Source organism: Cercospora beticola, chromosome 3 (assembly GCF_033473495.1).
Source record: "Cercospora beticola chromosome 3, complete sequence".
NCBI lineage: Eukaryota > Fungi > Ascomycota > Dothideomycetes > Mycosphaerellales > Mycosphaerellaceae > Cercospora > Cercospora beticola.
The window spans coordinates 1,130,972-1,149,469 of record NC_088937.1 but is presented as its reverse complement, the minus strand read 5'-3'; the positions used below and the strand labels follow the sequence as shown (position 1 = coordinate 1,149,469).

The window sequence follows — 18,498 nt, the reverse complement described above, 5'->3', positions numbered from 1 at the left end:
CGCGTGCGCGGGATCGGCGTCTGACACGTGAAAGATGCGGGTCGGCCATTGGGGAATTGGGTCCGGCGGCGAGCTCGGGAGTCCGCTGGTGGAAAGTCGAGCTGCGCGCGAAGGAGCTCTGTTGCTGCGGACGACATGTCCATCCCCTACGTCTGCAGCACCTGTCGCCTCGCCGTTTCTGCGCAGAGCGGTCGCCTCCGATCGACGGCGCTGCGAGCGCTATCACAAAGTACGTTTGGCCGGGCAGAAGAGCGCACGCAACGCCGCGATGTCCCATCAGGCTCGGGACGATACTCGCGGAGGGAGCTGCGGCCAGAGCAGCTCCTCAATCAGCTCCAGCAGCCAGCGGAGAGAGGACAACGAAGCATACGACGACCCGTCTCTTCTGCAGTCGTAACAGAGGCTCGCCCATTGCCGCCCGAGACTCAAGTGCTCGTGGACGAACTGCTTCGCTGCTCTAAGGGCCCCGACTTGCTGGCGACATGGAATGCTCTGCAGCGCCTGGATCAGGTGTACCGCAACAAAGTGCCGCGTATGCGAGGAGCCTGGTTGAACATCACCAATGTATCGCGCACCTTCGCCGTACTGCTGCATCGAGCCACTGAACAATGGCTGCAAAGCTTACACACACCGAATCCAGCCCCGCCAGGCCCGACGCCATATCAAATGATGCTGCTGCTCCACAATGCCTACGTGACGAAGGCCCTGTACTACCGGCCCCTGATCTGGCAGATAGCAAGGGGATTGTTGCATCTCCGTGCGAAAGGTGCCGAGCAACACGAGCAGGGACTTCGTAGAGGCATAGATGAGCTCATGGGTATCTGGCGATTGTGCATTGGTGGACACTTGACCCGCAAGTCGTTTGGCGACGTCTTCACCGAGGGAAAGCTGCAAGCCATCGCTTCTGTGGCCTATGCCACGGATGACTGGACTTTTCTTCCATCTGCCACTGTCTTCAGCTCCTGGCAGGATCGGGCGTCCGATACCGCATTCGAGAATATGCTATACGTTCTGCTCCCAGAGGCACGACCATCGTGGAATGCTGCCAAAAACCACGACCCTTCGCGCTCGGACTTTGCGAGTGCTGCTCTGGTGACTTTGGACTTGCTCAGGGGCACGGAACACAAGTCCACCGACGGTACTACTGTATCTCTAGCAACACGCGCCCCGTATGCCGCGCTGGCAAAGTTACTCAAAGCCATTCTGCAGATGGCAGGCCCTCCTCGCGTGCCGTCGTTGTTGGAGAGAGCGCTAATTTCGAAAGAGGATGTGGAGATTAGCGACCACATCAAAGACATGCTCGAACGCGTAGGTTGCAGCACAGCGTCATTATCGGCAGCACTGGAGAATAGAGAGGCTCGAGACACTGCAGTGACCCAGGAGCCAGCTCATGTGCTCGATTCTGAGCTGTCCACTCCTGCTAGTAGCCATGATCCCTCCACTGGCGGCGCGGTCGCTCTGGACAATGGCCACACAGCTGTGCCTGCTAGATCAAAAGCCGAGCAGTTCGCATATCGTCAAATGGACAGGCTTGTGCGCGCAATGCAGAACCAGAATGTGGCAAATATTCCCAGGATCGTGAATGAGGTCTATAGATATTCGGAGGAGCACAAGGACAGCGAGCCATTGCCCTTAGACTTGTACGAGCATATGCTGCTGGCGTCTCTCTCCTTGCGAGATACCAAGACAGCCGTAGAGATCTGGCATCACATGCTTCGGCTTGGCATCAAGCCCACTACGAAGACATACACTGCCATGATGCGAGGTGCGCAAAATGCGCGAGACGTACAAGGGATGGAGGCCTTCTTCCACAGAATGCGCCAGGCCGGCTTACAACCTGACGAGTATACCTGGTCCATACGTATCTTTGCACTGCTAAAGCTCAGGAACGTGAAGGTGGGCATGCAGGCATTGAGCGAAATGGGCAGGGAATGGTTCGCCGCGGCCAAGGCTAAAGCAGCATCCGATCCAGTCCTCCAAAAACAGCTTGCTGGAAGCAAAAACCTGCTTACTGAGCTGCTGAGCAAGTTCCCAGGACCTGTTGATGGCGTGCCTCGACCGAATCTGGAAATCATGAACGCTGCGATGGCGGCACTGGCTGCAGTCAGGCCAGAGGAAGTGCCAAAAGTCTTCACATGGGGACGATCCTTTGGCATCGAGCCCGATCTCGCTACCTTTAACACCCTCATCAGTATCTCCATGCAGGGAAAGCGCGCCGACGACGCTCTTGCTGTGCTCCGTCAGATGCAACAACGGGGCATTCAAGCAGACACCACCACGTGGACAGTACTCCTGACTTCCTTGTTCGAAGAGGGATTCCTTGATAACCTTTCCAAAGACGCTCAAGAAGCCAAGATCATCGGGTTTATAGATGCGCTTGCGGACAAAGACAGCGGCTTACCAGGCATCAACTCCATGGGCTACGCGATGATCATTGACCGCCTGCTGAAACACTATGGCAACGACACCGCCGCAGCCGCAGTCTTCGCTCACATGACTTCGAATGGCCACAAACCCACAGCACACATCTACACGATCCTGATGACTTATTACTTCGCTCGTCAACCACAACCCGACTTCTCTGCGATCGAGAACCTATGGCGTCAAGTGAAAGATCAGGGCCAAGGCTTTATGGCCAACATTGACGTGGTATTCTTCGACCGAATGATTGAAGGCTATGCTCGTAACCATCACTTGCTTGGTGTTGGTCCCATGGAAGAGTTCATGCGCGCATGTCGAGCTTCGGGCAAGAAACCAGGCTGGAAAGCGCGAGAGAGTGTCGCTCGCGTTTATGCTGATCGACAAATGTGGAGTAAACTCAGAACACTGGTTGACGAGTCGAGACTCGTGATGAGAGATCAAGTGGGAAGAATTTCGAAGACTGGTTTGACGGAATTCTGGGATTTTATTCACTCGACTGGAATCTTGCAGGATGAGGGCTATGTCAATAGGGATGATTTCAGGAAGGATCGCCCTGTTGGTAGTCCTTTGTTGAGAGCTGAACAAGAATATGCGAGGCGGAGGGGAGGTGTATTATCATAATGATATATATGTGTACGGGCTCTATGGAGTCTATTTGTACAACATTGTCCGAAAGAAACTACATTAGCCTGCTTCTGTTCCCAGAATTTGCAGATCCATCTCGTTCCCTACAACCTGGCTTTCACTCCAGTGTTAACAGCGTTGAAACGGTCAACATTCTCCCGATCAGCCTCTTCGGCGATACCCCTGGCAATACCTCTCGCAATTCCCATATTCGTGATCATCGGGTTGACACCACTTGCAGACGGGAACACCGAAGCATCTGCAATGTACAAATTCTGCGTACCCCATACCCGTCCTCTGTAATCGACGACACTATTCTTCGGTGAAGTGCCCATCCTACACGAACCCATTTGATGAGCAGAGAAGAAGCCTGTTCCAGGTGAAGGAAAACCATTCGATCGAACTTTGGCAATCCAAGCAGCGAAAGCAGGATCCGTGACCGAAGGACTCGCGTTGGCGTGCATAGAGACTTTAGAATCTGCATCTGCTGATGGACGCACGAAAGGTCCAATATTTGGTACGGCGGCGTAGATTTCTCTTGCGCCTTCCACGTACAAAATTTCGGCGAGACGGACGACGCCTTCCAAGATGTGTTTTTGATCGTATGCGTTGGGAGTATATTGGATATGACATCTTCCGTCTTTGGCGTCGGGATAGATTCTTCCACCGTAGCGATCACGGGCGAGAGATATGTAGCCTGTCATGCGTCGCATTTTGACGGTGAATTCTTTGAAGTCGAGACCTCCTTGCCATTCGAAGAGAGGGAGGAAGGAGCTGGGCAGCATGGTTGTGCATTCGAGTTTGGCACCGTAGCCGTCTCCGTCGATGTTCTCGAATTCGTTGACGACGGTTGAGAGAATGGGTCCTTCCCAGGGGCGGACGTCTTCGTCCCAGACCGCGGCGACCATGTTTACTGGGTGTAAATGGAGATGCCGGCCGATGTGCTTGTTGCTCAGACCGGACTTCTGCAGCAGGATAGGCGTGTACACTGATCCGCCGGAGATGATTGTGCGTTTGGCCTTGATGATCACTTCGCGACGTGTTCGGTCTTCGCCTGCAAGGCCGCCCATGCCATCGCGCGAGGTCCAGATACCTTTGACGCCCGTAGCCAGAGTTGCGTCTTTCTCATCAAATAGAATCTGACTCACCTCAAAGCCTTCCAAGAAGGTAGCACCGGCATCGGCAGCATCAGGTAAAAAGGTCACAGTTGGCCCTTTCTTGCCGCAAGTACGACATCCTCTTGTGCAGAATCCGTCGTGATGGACTTCGCCTCCGGTGTTCTGTGCTACAGCTTTGGCGCTCCATCCGAGTTTCCTGGCGCCTTCTAGCAGTGCCAGATTGCCCTTGTTGTGAGTGATGTTATTTGTGCTCACGCCCATACGATCGCACACGGCGTCCAGATCCGCCTGGAAAGCAGAGCCTGTGAAGTGAGTGAGGCCGAACTTTTGAGCCCACTCTCTTCGCACGAACCCCTGAGGTTGCAGTGAAGCGCTCCAGTTGACTGTGCCTCCGCCTCCCCAGGCTGTCCCTGTTACAACACTAATACTGGAGTCGTCGGAAAGGATTACGCCTCCATTGCCGAACAAGTGTTGACCGGCTTCACGTTCACCCATGGGGAAGTGTTCAGGAGTCCAGTAGTACTGCTTCTCGACAACAAGCACCTTTTGGCCCGCTTCGGCCAAGGTCTTTGCTGCGACCGCGCCTCCGCAACCACTGCCTACAATGAGCACATCTGTCTCGATCACTTCGGCTTCAGCTGAAGTGCTTGGGGGAATCTGGAGGAAATGGAAACCATATCCAATCGGTGCGGCTTGCGCATACACAGGAGCCCTCGGGTAGCCCAGTACTGCTTCAAGTGTCGGAGATGTTCTCAACCATATGACACGAAACAGCGCAGTGAATGATCTGCTCAAGCCGCGTAGCAGTGGTATACGAGACTGACCCCATCCGAGGATGACCTTCTCGCGATCGCGGACTGGTAGGCCGTAGAAAGGCGTCGTGTGGCCCGTGAGCAGCAATGCACCGGCTCGCGTACTAGAGAAGAGAAGTTTGCGTCAGCTGACGTCTATTCAATAAAAAGAAGCGCCGTTATTGGGGGAGGCAGAACATCGGACTTCGATCGGATGAGCCTCGTCGTTCTTTGCTTGTGCAGAAGGAGCCTCCCGACCGCGGCCATAGTGGCCGAAACGGGTAATGCGACGTTCATCACCACGAAGCGAAACTAAGAGTGGAGAAATCCTTACTTCAGGGCGGTAAGAATGAATAATAGCCCATTCTTGGCTGTATCGCTCATATTGCATGCAACCATTCGGGTGATCATGTCCTTGAACAGCGGATGAGCGGCAGCGCTCTCGCTGAGGTAGCGCTCCGCCGTCTCATCGCCGTCGTTAAATTTTGCGAGAGCTCTGATGCGTTTGCCGGCAGCATCGTATATTTCCTCGCGCAGCGGATGCTGTAGCAGACGGTCGGTGCCCTTTAGACCGCGGGTGAGTGCCGGCACTACTGTGTCCGCGACGGCAGACAAAATCCTCCATTGCTCGGAGCTCAAGGGGTCTTCTTTGGGCGCTGGCGGCAGAGGGGTGTCGGCCACATTGTATGTTGTGTCTTCTGCGGACATGTTCTTATCTTCCGAAGCCTAAAGTCACGCAGACAGGCAGGCAGTGGTCGGCCCGTATTGCCCGGTCTCGGATTTCCAAGAGGTGAGGTGCTGGAGGGGTGGCAGTCGTATCAGAATCCCGATCAGTGATCAAAGATCACAGATTCGCAGCGGCGCGCGATGCCGTGTCAGCCCGGGTACAGCTTCGTTCTACGGCCTCCAACAACTCGTCCGGTAGCGATGGCAGTAGCGAATGTGCAGTACAACAGATTGATGAATATGTATAGCCCTCTTCCGGCCGCAACTGGGGCGATGTGACTACGACGTTTATTATACAAGTCCAGGCTGCTGCTGGGGGGATGCCTCGGCAGGACGGCCGACTCCATCTTCGTCGGCGACTCGGCGTGTGAGAGGGACCCTGTAAGACGTATACGACCAGCATGTGCGCGCATCGAGGCTGACAACCACGAACTTTGCGACATGTTCAAAACGAGGACTCTACACGTTCGACAAACAACTCCAATGCTGCTTCACGTGTGGCGGCATCGTTGCGCCGTGGAGATCAGAGACACATCGGACGAGCGAATCGCCGGACGCTAGCTTTATCGATGGCAGGTCGCCGCTGGGGAATACGTCTCTCGTTTCAGCAAGTCTCGAGCGAACCCTGCTTGCGTCGGTACGTGATGATCCTGGTTACCGCATATCGCGCCCGCCCGCGCTAGGCCGTTGTGGGAGCAGCAAAGATAAGGACGACAGATATGTCCAATCAGCGCGGGGCAAAAAAATGGAAGGAACAAGGTTGTGCAGCAATGCGTCAATCTCCCACCAAAGCAGCCGAAGTATCACAGCGAGGCGAGCACTGCTCCCACAGTCTGCCCGTGACAGCTCCGCGCGCTGCTCGTCGTTGCTGTGCTGAAGGTGGCGGTGGGCGGAGAGGCATCACGCGCAAAGAGCAGCGCCGAGTGCTCGGCCATTTGCACGGGCGAATGGTTGGCGGTAGCATTCGAGCGTCGCAGTGGCGCAGAGTGGCCACACGCGAGAGCCTGCCTGTTGTAGGTAATCGCGTTGGGCCCGCCGTGGCCGTGTGCCAAAGCTTGGTGCCGTGGACCGTTGGCTTTGGCAGGGTTTCGGGGCTACTGGACTGGACTGTACTCTGATATACCATCTGCACTCTCGCCCACCGCCGTCTTCCCATGCGACTCCCGTCTGCCCGTCATTCCTTTGCTGATAACCAAGACGTTGGCACTGGCCAGGAAGACTCCCCGAAACTCCCTATCTGTATCCCTCACGCCCGTCGGCCGCCTGGTCCCTGGGAACTGATCTACACCTAGATCTGGTTCCTTGCTGCACCTCCGCCGTCACCCTCAGGCTATCTCCAGACCGCTTCGATACCAAAATCCCCGGGGCTCGGTCGGCCTATATTGGCGCAGCACCCAAGCTTGCCTGCCATTGTTGATCTGGCCATTGTCTTCACTTCGGTCGCCGATTCTTGCTGCCGCAACTCTTGCCCCAACACCCGAACAACTCGACACTATTCAGATGCCGATTGTGCTGCTGTCAGCCTGCCTGTCTAGAACCGCACCATGATGGCAACAACTTCGATCACTGCCCAACCGAACAACTCCAAGTATTACATGAATCCCTCAGCCGGACCATCGCCGCCCGAGGCGTTCACCTTTGGTGGTCGACAAGCCACGACACCACCCTCACAAAACATCTCGCCTACGAACTATCACGCGAACGTGCGCCAGCTGCGTCAGCCCCGTCAACCGCTGTACGTGCCAGCTGCACTGCGCCCGAACGAGAAGATTGCGCGACCCACCGACATCCCCGGGCGGCCACGTGCGCCCGACACCCCACCAGCGAGCAACGAGAGCAGCTTCGATGCGGGCAAGCTCGATTCACCGGCTGCGACAGATTTCGCACGCTTCCAACTGGGCCCGAGCGACAGCGATCATGAATCTTTGCGACGAGGGTTGAGCCGAGCTGCGAGCGAAACCATTTCATTGGAAGAGATGGGACCAGTCACAGGCACGCCAACGACAGCACACTGGAAGCCTGACGAGTCTGCAAAGAGCTGTTCTGTCTGCAAGGAGACCTTTGGCTGGATCTTTCGCAGACATCACTGTCGACGGTGCGGCAATGTCGTGTGCTACAACCACGTTCGATCGGTGATCCCTCTCGACCAGAATGCACGCATTCATCCTGAAGGCCACCTCAGCAAGGCATGCGATCCTTGCTATGACGAATACAAGATCGTCAGAAAACTATACCACTCCCGCGCGAGTTCCATTTCGGAGTCCACAAACAGCTCGCAAGGCACTGCCATGCCCATCCCAGGCCAGATGCGTCAGGCTGACGATGTTCGCATCGGCAGCATGGCTCGTTCGGAGGGAGGCATGGTATGGAGTACCTTTTGAGTACTGAACCAACCTTCAGCGACCACGGCTCCGTCACGCGACACGAAACTGGAAGAGGAGTTCACGGCCTCATTTGATTACTACCCCTTGAATTACTGGGAAGGCTACATGATGCGTTCAAGCGTTTCAATTCTTTACTGCAGCAACAGCTTTGCTTGCAACAATTCTTTCTGCATTTTAGCGTTTTGAAGCGGTCTGCGTGATACCCCACGGCGAGTATGCACAATAGATCAAATTTTGTCCAACACTGGCGTTTATGAACGGGGAGCAAATGATGAACAAGGCGACAACTTGCCTTTGAAGATTGTATATTATTTATATCAATTACTACGGAGCAAAGAATGATTTAGCTTCTATGAATCAAACACACGCTGTAATAGAATATGTTTCTACTGAAATCGAATGTTACCACCACTAACTATCGTATACCATCTTTCTCTTCAATCGACATGGGTAGCAAATCTAGACCTTCGAAACTTGATCACATTGTCTGCATGCATTCTTCACCGACGGACTAACTAGCCACCATGTCAGAGCCAAAAGCCAGAGCCAAAAAAGTGCCAGCGGCGGCAGGATTTGCCCCGTCAATAAGCGCAACTGTCATTGGTGTCTGCAGAACCCCCTCCGATTGGACAGACAATTAACCGCCACGCGCGAAAGCCAAGAGACAAGCTTCCTGGCCAGTGCTCCTCGAACTAGACAGATATAGGATCGAACTTCCGCAAAGTCGTACTGTGGTTGTCTTCTAAGGGCAGGTGGAAGAGTTCCAACTTTTGAGTGGTCTCGGCACGGATGCAACATCACCACTTTAATGGACTAGTAGTTTGTCCTTTTATTTCTTGCGGGTGTTGAGTATGCGAAGGTAGTTAGTGGCGGCAAATTCCGCTTCGTTTCGTTGGAGAGACTGGAGCTGACGAGTTGTACGCCTCATCAGCGGATCCGCTTTCATAATGATGTACATACTGTAGTCCACACAAGGTCACCTTCCGGAAATCTTGTGGTGAGCTTGCGGATGTTGAGCGTGCCAAGAGGGATTTGACGCGGTCAGCCTGGAGCTCTTTTCTCTTACTATTTTGGTGGGAGATCTCTCGTAGGCTGTAGCTCGAGCACCAGGAGAGAGGTCCCCACTCAGGCGCTTGCAAGCAAGCAAGCTTGTTGTGATGGTGAGGCGGGCAGGTGTATGAGTGTTTGTATTATTCAGAGCGTGAGAACTATAATATGGCTGGCGTCGGCTCAAAGGACTTTTGTTGTGGCAAATGCAACAAGACGTCGCTGGTAACGAGTAAGACCTTTGACAGCGGTGAGCCTGGTCAAGCTGCTGCTGTCGAGGATGATCATTGTGGAGTAAGGTCAGTTGGCCAGGAGCAAGCATGTGAGATGTGCTGCAGGTATAGGGAATAAGGTACATCCGATGTGTGGCCGCTTGTGAAGAGCGGATCTGATCATGATCATGGCATCCAGAAGCGTAGCACATATGGTGGCTGAATTCCATACTGCCCCGAGGTCGGCTATGCTACCAAGTAACATTCTTCTACATCACTCTTCTACGCAAGTAGTGGGGATCTGGTAAATGGGCCACGCCGAACGCAGCCTCATTTCTTGCGAGGCGACACATCGGCTCCAAGCCCTCTAGCCCACGCCCAACGCTATCATAGTATGCAGCATTGAATAATGAGCACATGATGCTTCAAGTCTTCTGACACAGCAAGCATCCACAAGACTCAGGCGGGAAGTTCGTGGTGGTGACTCAGAGGAATCCAGATGTGCTGTCCTTCTCAGTGCCAGACTCGCACGCTCAAGGCCAGCGATGAACCCTCGAACCCCCAAATGGAAAAAGTATTCCTGCTGTCTTCAGCATGCGTTCGCAAGTACTCTCCGAATGCGCCATAGGCTGCAACTTTGCTGAGTCAAGAGCAATCTCATACCGCTCATCAAAGCTCCTTCTCTTCGTCTCTGCTTGCACGGAATTCCTGGAGCTTAGCATGAGAGAATAGAGCGAGCTCAGCCATCACGCGTCAATGAAGGCTGGTGTGGCACGTCGTCCACTCAGACAAGGGCTAAGCCACCAGAAATGCTGCCTCAGAACACGGCCTCAGTCACTTTACGGCCATACCATGCGCCAAGTTCGTCCTCCTTATCATCGCCAGCGCCCATCAGGAACCCGGTCAGTTTCATATTGTCCGTGTCTTCATCAGCATCTGGCCAGTCGGCTCGACAAGGAGCTCCTTTCGCCTCCAGCATATCTTTCACTGTAGACCAGCTGAATCGACATTCGTTGCCCCAACCGAATACCGGATCCATGTTAGACTTGAGCCAGCCGGCGCAACGGGCATCGCTGGGATACCCTGATCCCCAAGCAACTTCTCCGGAGTCGTCGCCATCTGTGTAGGCGGTATAGAGCACATCTAGTGCAGCGTCTCTCGTGACTTTGGCGCAGACAGACGCTGCAGAAACGCAGGGATAGAGACTATCAGCCTTCTTGGCCACCGTAATGCTCTGTGCTGGGAATATCTTCTCGAGTTTCTTCTGATAAATCTCCGGCTTTCCAATCGTATCGATGTAGATCTCGCGAATATTGACTCCAGAATCAAGTACCTCCTGGATCAGGTTTATGGTAGCGTCCATTGCTTGATTATTGAGGTTATACATCCCGTTCGGTCGCATCATAGCGGAGGATATGTCCTTGGCCGACATAGATCTCACAGCCCAGCCTCCGTGTTCGTAGAGATCAGTCTCAGGAGTGCAGATCTTTTCCATGAGCTCAGAGCGGAAAGCTGGTGTCAACACTTTGGAGTCATCGAATTTGTACTTGTCTGCTAGCAGTGATCTGTGCATTGATAGAGGTAAGTAGTACAAGGCGTATACCATGGGGCCTGAGGAAGATGTTAGCAGTGACGTGCAAACGAGCTGGCGTAAGATGTACCGAGAACTGGTCCTCTACCGGCCTCATCCACGCCCAAGACACACTCCGTGGTCATGTCATCGCGAACTGTTCTTGGAATGGCAGAGTGATGTGTATAACTGTCTCCAGCCAGGACTAGGTCGCGGTGTATGGAAGGGGCAATGAAGACATCTGCCGGGGGTGTTTCTTGGAGCACATCTTGCGAATCGAGCTGATCTTCCACGGTATCTTCCATGTTTGCAGTGTTTGGCTGAGGTGTGAGGAGCGGTCTGAACAAAGTGCTGAATAGCGTTACAGTTTCGTGTCTTGGAAGACGCGCCGGAGACGTGTCGCTGCCACGGAGGCCGATATGAGCACAATGATGGAAATTCCACGTTAGGGAAAAGCCGGGGAAGGAATGACATCGACTGGAAGTCGTGACAGCAGAGCCTCGGTATGAACGCATTTCACAGGCAAAGCTGCCCGTGACTTGATGAACCCGGCGTGCCTTCGCCAGGTTCATTCTCCAACTTCCTCTAATCCTTGCGCAGCTCCTCCACCGTCGTCGCCGACACTCGGGACGCCGTACTACCTTCATCAAGACCTCCGCCCGCCAACATGTCGCAGAAAGTGAGCTCCAGCAATCTTCGCCCTCTGCAGAAGCAACGAAAGAATGTCGGCTAAGACAAGGTCGCAGGAAAGTGCAGCGCAGCAGACGACGGCCGAGCAGCAGAGCGACAATGTCGCGCACGCTCTGGCAGGAGCGGGAGGTGGCCTCTTGTCCATGGCTTTGACGTTAGTCCCAGGCGCAATGCGGCCGCAATAGCTAGGAAATAGACAACTGAGCAATGCAGATATCCCTTGATCACCCTATCGACCCGAGCGCAAGTCGAGAAGAAGAAGGCTTCCACGGGAACACTGGACGCCGCCAGGCGCATCATCGATCGCGAAGGTGTCGTGGGCTTGTATGCCGGTCTGGACAGTGCATTGTTCGGCATCACGATCACCAACTTCGTATACTACTACTGTGCGTTGCGCCTATTCCACGCGCTTGATTGCAAAGGTTGACATGTACGGCAGGGTATGAGTTCTCCCGTGCCTTCTTCCAAAGGTCCACAGGCAAGAAGCAGCTGAGCACTCTGGAGTCTATGGCAGCCGGTGCTCTCGCTGGCTCTGCGACAGTAATGATCACAAACCCCATCTGGGTCATCAACACCCGCATGACTGCACGCGAGAACGAAGCCAACCAGTCGCTTCCCACGAAAGAGGGGGAGAAGCCACAGAAGGCTAAGCAGCCTGGCACTATCTCAACCCTCATGAAGATCATCCGTGAGGATGGCTTCCTGCGCCTCTTCGCAGGTGTGCTGCCAGCTTTAGTGCTGGTCATGAACCCGATCTTGCAGTACACCATCTTTGAGCAGCTGAAGCAAGCTCTCGAGAAGAGGCGGAAGGTCGGGCCAACTGATAGCTTCTTGCTCGGTGCACTGGGCAAGCTTGCCGCAACCTCGATCACATACCCATATATTACTGTCAAGTCGCGAGCACACGTTGCTAGCAACGACGCTAAGAAGGAGGGCATGACTGCCACTTTGAAGAGGATCTACAAGGAGGAGGGTGTTGGTGGCCTCTATGGCGGTAAGTCATGCATGTCTTCTTCCCATGTCTGTGGTGTCTGACATTATACGCTAGGTATTGGACCTAAGGTCACCCAGTCTGTCATCACAGCTGCGTTCTTGTTTGCCTTCAAGGATGCCCTTTACGACGCGACAATCAAGGCTCGCCGTAGCATTGCCAAGAAGGCATAGACGGAGCAATCGAGAAGCCTCGTATGGATGTGACTTTGCACGTCTACCATGTAGTGGCATTGAAGCTGGGTATGGAGGTCAGTTACCCCAGGTGAACGTGGCAAGGGGAAATGGCAGCTTGAGATCGATCTCTCTGCATGTGTTCAGATCTAGGAAGAATCCTGGGGGTTGGGGATGCAAGTGTACGCGCTTGCAGCAAGGTGATACCAAGGAGAATTTTTGTATAGTCCCTGAAGCTATGGCTTTGCTTGAATACTCATTTTCCACTTGACACGGTGATGCCGACTAATCTCCACTCACTTGTGATGCGAATGGAACAGGTCATGCCACAAAAGCACCAAGAGAATGCACCTAGCAGGCACACATATGCGAGATATTGCTTGGCAACGGCGTACACGGAACAGTCACGAGGTGAGACACATGCATGTAAGGACACACCTCAACAAGACGGTGATATGGGAAAGTCGTACTAGTTCACAGTGCATCATAAGTTCGATTGGAGGGCTCTATGGCGGATAATTGCCGTCGGTCGTGTGCTCTCTTGCCCTGTCGCCCGGACCCCAAGTCTCTTGCGCCTTGGTCCCTAAAGCGAGAGATGCCGGTGAGCCGTTGGCATTCGAGGAGACATTGTTCGGCCTGCCTGGGCCACTACCAGCGTCGGAACTCCCTATCGCATAGCCGCTCATCCCGCCGAAGATATGTCCGCCATTACTCATTGCCAAAGGCGACGCAGTGAACCCAGGCCCAGCATCATTCTTCTTCGCATCGCCGACACTCAACGGCAACAGATGATCGCCAGCTGCATCCTTCTCGCGCACCTTGCGATCCTGCTTATCCGCATCCGATGTACGATCGTACAAGTACAGGCCGAGAAATGTGAGGAAGAAGCCAAATCCTTGAGTTCCGCTCATCGGATTTCCAAACCAGACGATTGCAAATAAGATGACAGCAACGCGCTTGATCAAGCTCGCTACCGAGTAAGTGACCGGTGAGGTCATGCCTAGTAAAACAAAGGCCACGAGACTTTGGCCAAAATGAAAAGTACCGTTGAATAAGAATTCCACTGTCAAGCGGCCGTGGTCCAGAGAGTTCGGTCGCACAGTCAGGTCGATCGATCCATCGTACAGGAAGTCGCCTAGAAGAGTGATGCCTTCCGACCACACCCATATCGGGAATGTAATGATGAGGGCCATCAAAGACGAGTAACAGAGCAGGTTCAGCTTGTCCGGCTTCCGGCGACCCAGGGGAACGCCATCTGCTTCTGCTCTTGCAGAATCCGTGAAGATCTTTTTGGAGACGATGTTCTGCGTCACGAAAAGGATTGCACTGCCGAACGCATAGACCAGTCCCAGAAAATTGGCTCGGAAACTCGCTGAGCACGCCAAGATAACTCCAAGGGTCAAAGGAATCAGCGATAGGTATGTAGGAATCGAGTATCGCACGTTCAGGAATATTCGATAGGCCATGACCGTCATCAGAGGCGACAATCCCTTGATCGTATGCACCAGCGAGACCGGTATCCGCGACATCGCGTCTGAATTCAGGATATGACCACCGATTTGGAAAGCCGTGAGAGGTAGCGTCGCCATAATGATCTCCTTGCTCGGTTTCCTGATTCCGGTTTTGAGCACAGGCAGGGCATTCCGTACAGAAGCGTTACGCTTAGCCAACCATGCCGAAAAGACACACCAAAAAGAGACCAGGCCGAATTGTGCAATGGTCAGCGTCACGGGCATCGGCAATGAGGTCAAGATGGCCTTTGATGAGGCGTTCGTAACGATCGATGTCATGTACCAGAACACGCATAGCCCCTACGCGTCGTGCATGTCAGCCTTGTGGTGTGCTCCAGTCTGGGGGGTCTGCACCTACAACGAGCTTAAAGGAGATGGGCGCCTTGAGCGATTCTGCAATCTCATGCGCGTTGTCCGTGATACTCGCGCCGCGCCCTCTCGTCCTGACTGCATTTATCGCTTCACTCAAGCTCTTTTGCCTGCCATGCCGTGCCTTCCCTGTGGCCCCTTGGCCATGTGGTTCCCAGCCGTTCCATAGGTTCGTGTTGGCCTTCTTCGCAGGCCATCGCTCGCTAGAATGTAGTCCGGCGGGGAGGCCGTTAGGAAGAGGTTTTGGGCTCGGGCCCCGAGATGGATTTTCGAACTCGTCCTCGAACGTGGCCTGCTCCTGGACAAAGTCGGGAAACTTCGTCTTCACAGGGCTTGGCTTCACCGAGGACGAGCGCCGGCGCTCGAAGCCTCCGGTTGCATGTGGGACCATTGCTATCGCAGGTGAATGTGCGAATCATTAATCCATCGTGGTGTCGTGCGTGTCGTGCGTGCAGCGGAAAGACGAGAGGTGGCCGCTGGGACAGGGAACCAGCGGGTGCGTCCTTATCGCGTCGATCGGCCTGATTGGCGCGCAATCTCGTCGCGGATGTAGTGGAGTCTGTACGCTTCGTACGCGCGAGAGGAATGTCGACGACGAGACGACAGTGACAGCAATGCGGCAAAGTCTATCAAAAGAAGTTTGAGCATCCTTGCATGCTTAGCCTTGAGATACCTGTTGTCTGGTACCTCCTGCAGGGCAGCTGTCTCTCGGACTTCGGTACGACGCCTCATCGACACATCACCACCACGCGTCCAATGACAACCTGCGCCTCGGTCCTCACTGGGGCTTCCGCATCGTGCCAAAGTTCTCATGCTGCTCATCAGTAGCCTGTACTCGCTGCTGGCGGGCTATGGAGTCCCGCTGCAGGCAGCCTTGAACGACCCTGCTGCCAATGCCCAATCGCTCCAGTACCGGTTCTCGGAAGACTGGTCTGTCTTGGGCCCATTTCAGATTGGCACGCGAGGTGCGATAAATGCCATCTTGTTATGACGGCTGATACTGAATGAGGATTAGAAGCCGTGTGGGGAGCTGATCCACTCGAGCACCATGGCGGATTTCGGTCGCTACAGTATGACGAGAATGCCACATTCCCAAGCTCACTGGCAGCGAATGGCACTGTAGGCTGGAAAGCCATTTCCGGTAACCTCACACAGCCAGACAATGCACACGCTGGCGTCGTGCTCCTGGTAGACTTCAACAGTGTTGATTGGGAGAGCCTACGCAACGTGTATGGCTGGACTGCGTACCAATGGCAGGCCTGGCTCCGAGGCGAAATTGTTGTGCAGCCTGGAGCAGTCAAGCTACTGACACTGCACACGCCCCAGATCCTTGAGTTTGTGCTCGACGACATTCGCTATGTTGGTGGCGACTTCTATAGCTATGGCAGAGCTCTCCCGACACTACGACTTGAGCCAGGTCGTCACCGCCTTGACATTCGACTAGTGCGCGATGTCAGGTCGATGGGCGGCGTCGAAAGGCATTCTCTACAGGTCGCCCTCACTCTCGCAGGAACGTGGGCAGGCCTGCATCCAAGGCTAGAACCACAAAACGGAGTCCTCATATCAGACGTGCTCGACTTCACTGAAGGCTCCCACTTGGCCAGCCCCTGGGCATCGGTCGTGCTTCGCAATGACGACGAGGTGGACATCTGTGTCTATGCAGTAGAAGCCACACACAACGCCTGCTTAGCAGAGATTCTCTCTGAAACTGAAATTCGCCTTGTACCTGGACAGTCCCGACCAATAGCTTTCCGTGTCGATTGCGTTAGAACGGACTGGCAGATCAGACTGGACTTCAAGATTAGACGTGGCGGGCTGTATGGCATGTCGTTGACAGTTCTTGCAGATGTCGTGCATCGACGTGTAGGAGAACCACACAAGGTAACCTTTCTTCATCCATCTGGAATCGTGTCATATGCAATTCTTCGACCGCCATCCGCCAAAGCTATAGAACCCGTGCAGAAGAACGACTCGCTGCCTGTGCTATTGGGCCTGCACGGTGCAGGTGTGGAAGCTGAATGGGACTCAGTTCGCCTCGCTTTGGAGCCTTTGCCAGATCTTGCGGCCTGGGTGCTGCTACCTACTGGCGGCACGCCATGGAGCGGCGATGACTGGCATGCTTGGGGATTTCCAGATGTTCAGGCTGCGCTAAAAATGATCATCAATTGGATCCAGCACAATGAATGGGAGGGGCCCGGCGTAGACGTCGAGAAGTGGCTGGTGGCAGGGCATAGCAATGGCGGGCAAGGCACCTGGTACACACTTCTCCATCATCCAGACAACATCATCGCGGCCGCTCCACTGAGCGGATACTCATCGATACAGAACTATGTGCCCTACACGTTCTGGCAGATTGCAGATCCCAGCAGGACAGCCATTGTGCAAGCCTCGTTGAATAGCTACAGACACGAACTGCTCCTTTCGAATGCAAAGGGTATACCAGTTCTCCAACAACACGGAGGTGCAGACGACAACGTCCCAGCGTATCATTCAAGATCCATGCATCAGTACATTCAGGAAACGGGGGCAAATTCTACTTACATAGAGTGGCCGGGCTATCCACACTTTTGGGAAGGTGTATTCACTACGGATCCATTACGAGCATTCTACCAGGAGCAGCTCAAGTCATACAAGCCTGAAACCACTCGCAGCGGACTGTGCAACTTTACGCTCACGGTAGCTTCACCAGCCGACACTGGTCCAAAGTTTGGTGTGAAGGCATTGCAGCTTACTACTCCTGGGCAGCTGGGCCATATTGAAATGCTGTACAACGCCGCCACGGGAAGCTGCACTCTGCGAACGACCAACATCAGGATGCTCCAGCTACCATCGCACTTTAGCGACTGCTTTGGCTTTATTCTGGACAGTCAGCGTCTAGACTTGCCACCACTCGGGAATGACACCAATTGGACAGTGTTGAGACGCAAGGGCGAATGGGGCATGGAACAAGCATCGTCTGACAATCTAGCGTCCACTGCGCTCTCACGACTTGGCCGACAGCTCGGTCAAATGGACTCGATTCTTCGCACGCAAGGCGCCTTCCAAATAGTCGAGCATTCGTCGGAAGCGAGACATATCGCACTCCAGATCTCACGAAATCTGTGTCAATACTTCGCGGCCGACACTGCCATCACGCCCGACTATGATGCGGCGGTTCAAGCGACAGGAAACATCATCAGTGTAGTTATTGGCGACGATCTTCCACTTGGGTACTCTGCAGACTATGCCATTAGAATACAGAATGGGCGTATCTCGATACGAAATTCTTTTGACTTGCCTGCAGAGTACACAGATGATACTGGTTTCGGATTAGCTGCCACATTCCTCCGGCCGATGCCGAATGAGCGCTTAGAACTGGTCGTTTGGGGTATCGATGAAGCCAGTTTGGAGGTTGCCGCGAGGTTGGTGCCGATGGTACCGGGAACTGCACAGCCAGATTGGCTGGTGACAGATCGAAGAATGTTGGCCAAGGGACTTGAAGGCGTGCATGCGATGGGTTTCCTCGACAGCGAATGGGAAGTGTCTCGCAATTCATTCTTGTCATAAATCAAGGTGTCAGTGGCGCGATGACAGCACTAGGGGCGTCTAGCATCGATGGGGAGAAAAAGGAGCACGCAGTTTCCAAACATGATTTCATATTCATGCCCTCTCATTAATGAAGACGTAGAAAGGTCCTGTAGCTCACAATTGCTATCGGGGGTATATCGTCATTCAGCTCAAGATGCAAAGATCGAGCTCACAAACCAAAACATGTAGCCTCCGCCGTGTTCGTCCGTTCAATCGCAATGCCGTATTCTGCCGATCTGCGTCGGACTTCGCTTTCTAGCCATTTCCCTAAACGCCATTACTTCGCTATTCAAACGTAGCTCAT

The 18,498-nt window shown here is 54.1% G+C and overlaps 7 protein-coding genes across 7 annotated transcripts; 4 read left to right on the top strand and 3 right to left on the bottom strand.

Annotated features, from left to right (window-relative positions):
* Positions 1-135: 135 nt before the first annotated feature.
* On the top strand, positions 136-3,042 carry RHO25_004399 (uncharacterized protein; the record flags this gene model as incomplete). Its single annotated transcript, XM_023595319.2, has 1 exon — positions 136-3,042. The coding sequence occupies one exon, from the start codon at positions 136-138 to the stop codon at positions 3,040-3,042; it is 2,907 nt and encodes a 968-aa protein (XP_023456527.1).
* A 107-nt stretch (positions 3,043-3,149) lies between these two features.
* On the bottom strand, positions 3,150-5,662 carry RHO25_004398 (uncharacterized protein; the record flags this gene model as incomplete). Its single annotated transcript, XM_023595318.2, has 2 exons — positions 3,150-5,079; positions 5,289-5,662. 2 exons carry the CDS (start codon positions 5,660-5,662, stop codon positions 3,150-3,152), a joined length of 2,304 nt encoding a protein of 767 aa, XP_023456534.1.
* A 1,562-nt stretch (positions 5,663-7,224) lies between these two features.
* RHO25_004397 (uncharacterized protein) lies at positions 7,225-8,061 on the top strand (the record flags this gene model as incomplete). The annotated part of the gene is made up of 1 exon (XM_023595317.2): positions 7,225-8,061. One exon carries the CDS (start codon positions 7,225-7,227, stop codon positions 8,059-8,061), a length of 837 nt encoding a protein of 278 aa, XP_023456533.1.
* Positions 8,062-10,140: 2,079 nt separating this feature from the next.
* On the bottom strand, positions 10,141-11,198 carry RHO25_004396 (uncharacterized protein; the record flags this gene model as incomplete). Its single annotated transcript, XM_023595316.2, has 2 exons — positions 10,141-10,934; positions 10,985-11,198. The coding sequence occupies 2 exons, from the start codon at positions 11,196-11,198 to the stop codon at positions 10,141-10,143; spliced, it is 1,008 nt and encodes a 335-aa protein (XP_023456532.1).
* A 362-nt stretch (positions 11,199-11,560) lies between these two features.
* On the top strand, positions 11,561-12,747 carry RHO25_004395 (uncharacterized protein; the record flags this gene model as incomplete). Its single annotated transcript, XM_023595315.2, has 5 exons — positions 11,561-11,572; positions 11,640-11,737; positions 11,797-11,969; positions 12,023-12,577; positions 12,632-12,747. 5 exons carry the CDS (start codon positions 11,561-11,563, stop codon positions 12,745-12,747), a joined length of 954 nt encoding a protein of 317 aa, XP_023456531.1.
* A 506-nt stretch (positions 12,748-13,253) lies between these two features.
* On the bottom strand, positions 13,254-15,018 carry RHO25_004394 (uncharacterized protein; the record flags this gene model as incomplete). The annotated part of the gene is made up of 2 exons (XM_023595314.2): positions 13,254-14,558; positions 14,617-15,018. 2 exons carry the CDS (start codon positions 15,016-15,018, stop codon positions 13,254-13,256), a joined length of 1,707 nt encoding a protein of 568 aa, XP_023457300.1.
* Positions 15,019-15,438: 420 nt separating this feature from the next.
* Positions 15,439-18,173, top strand: RHO25_004393 (uncharacterized protein; the record flags this gene model as incomplete). Its single annotated transcript, XM_023595313.2, has 2 exons — positions 15,439-15,592; positions 15,643-18,173. The coding sequence occupies 2 exons, from the start codon at positions 15,439-15,441 to the stop codon at positions 18,171-18,173; spliced, it is 2,685 nt and encodes an 894-aa protein (XP_023457301.1).
* Positions 18,174-18,498: the final 325 nt, after the last annotated feature.